This window comes from Aplysia californica, unplaced genomic scaffold (genome assembly GCF_000002075.1).
Source record: "Aplysia californica isolate F4 #8 unplaced genomic scaffold, AplCal3.0 scaffold00141, whole genome shotgun sequence".
Taxonomy (NCBI): domain Eukaryota; kingdom Metazoa; phylum Mollusca; class Gastropoda; order Aplysiida; family Aplysiidae; genus Aplysia; species Aplysia californica.
This window is the reverse complement of record NW_004797411.1, coordinates 1,381,714-1,383,575: the sequence shown is the minus strand read 5'-3', so window position 1 is coordinate 1,383,575 and position 1,862 is coordinate 1,381,714. Positions and strand designations below refer to the sequence as shown.

At 42.6% G+C, this 1,862-nt stretch overlaps 1 protein-coding gene across 1 annotated transcript in view; it reads left to right on the top strand.

Moving 5' to 3' along the window:
• Positions 1-1,862, top strand: part of LOC101862573 (chitin synthase chs-2) — a gene marked incomplete in the record, with an annotated part of 89,177 nt that overhangs the window by 40,896 nt on the left and 46,419 nt on the right. The window contains 1 exon segment of the mRNA XM_013081678.2: positions 235-387. Within this exon segment, the coding sequence (XP_012937132.1) occupies positions 235-387 (153 nt within the window).

Genomic DNA, 1,862 nt, shown 5'->3' with positions numbered 1-1,862 from the left:
AGAGAGAGAGAGAGAGAGAGAGAGAGAGAGAGAGAGAGAGAGGGAGAGAGAAGGATTTGAAAACAGAGCGTGCATTATTCATAGTTTTTTTTTCTATTTTTTTTCTATTTGTTAATATTATCCATATTATGTCCCTTTTGTTTTTTGAATATGTAGCTTACACAACTTTAATTTTTCCTTAACTCACCGACCCTTTTATCAATTCTAAAAAAAACAATGATTGTTTGTCCACAGATTATCCAAGCACCATGGGCCAACGTAGAGCACCTCAAAGACGATGACACGATGTTTGACCTCTCGGACACTTCCCGCATCCGCACGGATCACACGCCGTTTGTGTACATCTGCGCTACTATGTGGCACGAGACTGAGTTTGAGATGATACAGGTGCGTGCGTGGGGCCCGTAAACAAACAAACAAACACACGCACACTAACACACTCACTCACACACACACTCACTCATTCACACAGGTACGCACACACACTCTCACACACTCAAACACACATTCCCACACGCACGTACTCACACATACACACACACACACACACACACACTTACACGCACACACACACACATACATGCACACAGGCAGACACACACACACACACACACACACAAACACACACACACACACACGATACACTCACACACAAACAAACACACATTTAGAATAAGGCCATTCCTCCTTTGAACGTGGCAGCTAACTTTGTCATAAAAATCGTTAGCATCGTAAACTTTCTTATAACATTTCTTCTATATAGTCGTTTGCATAAAACAGACATCACACTAAGTAGAAATAAATAACCTAAGTAGTAAGCATCATCATCATTGCCTTTTTTCACCCTAGAGCAAGATATAGGGCACGAACAAACACTTTCCACCTTTCTCTATCCTTGGCGAGTCGCTTGATGTCACGCCATGTCTTCCCACTTTTCTGTACATCCATTTCCACGACTCCTCTCCAGGTTCCATGTGGCCTTGCCCTTGATCTTTTACCCTGCGGGTTCCAATTTAACGCTTTCCTTGTTATGCAGCTGCTTGACTTCCTGAAAGGGTGTCAAATTCATCGCCAACGCCTTCTTCCCATCTTATCTCTGACTGGGCTCTGTCTCGTTCTTCTTAATATTTCCTCGTTGGCCTGTCTGTCCATCTAATCCTCAGTAGCTTCCCCAGACACTTGTTCAAGAAAACTGGGATCCTCTTTATGCATGTCTCCGTCTGAGAAGCGTTTCACGTCTCACATCCATATAACAGTACTGACTTCACATTTGAGATGAAAATCTTCAGCATTGTTCATAGTGGGAGTTGTGTTCCGGGGGATCATCATCATTGCAGTAAGCATGCGGTTCGATAATAAATTTGATGAATTTGCTGAGGTTTGGTAAATTTTCGTTTTGCCAGTGAACACCGGAGTGAAGATTTGAGTCGGCTTAGCTAGCGCACGAAATACTAAGAGTCAAAGGGCCTTTTTCAAAAGAGATTAAGTGCAGCCGAAGTTATTCAAGATGGCCTCCCATTGTTGAAGAGAAAACTCGTAATCTTTACAGGTGGAAAGTTATGTCAGTGTCATTGTAAGATATATTGTATTGCATGGGGTTGGCAGGGTGGGGGTGTAAAGTCGTCGTATTTAAAAGTGATTGTCTTTTACAGTTGGCCGTTTGAAAACGTTCGATTATACTTAAAGGGAAAAGAACCGTTTTCACATTCTCCATCAATGTGTTCAAGAGCAATATCAAAACGTCACACAGAGAAACAAAAATCAACAAACATCGTATGGAGTATCAGCAAGGATCGAACTCAGTGCCTCGGATTACTAGCATGGTTTCGTACGTTGTATACCACGTCCTCCCCCCCCCCCCT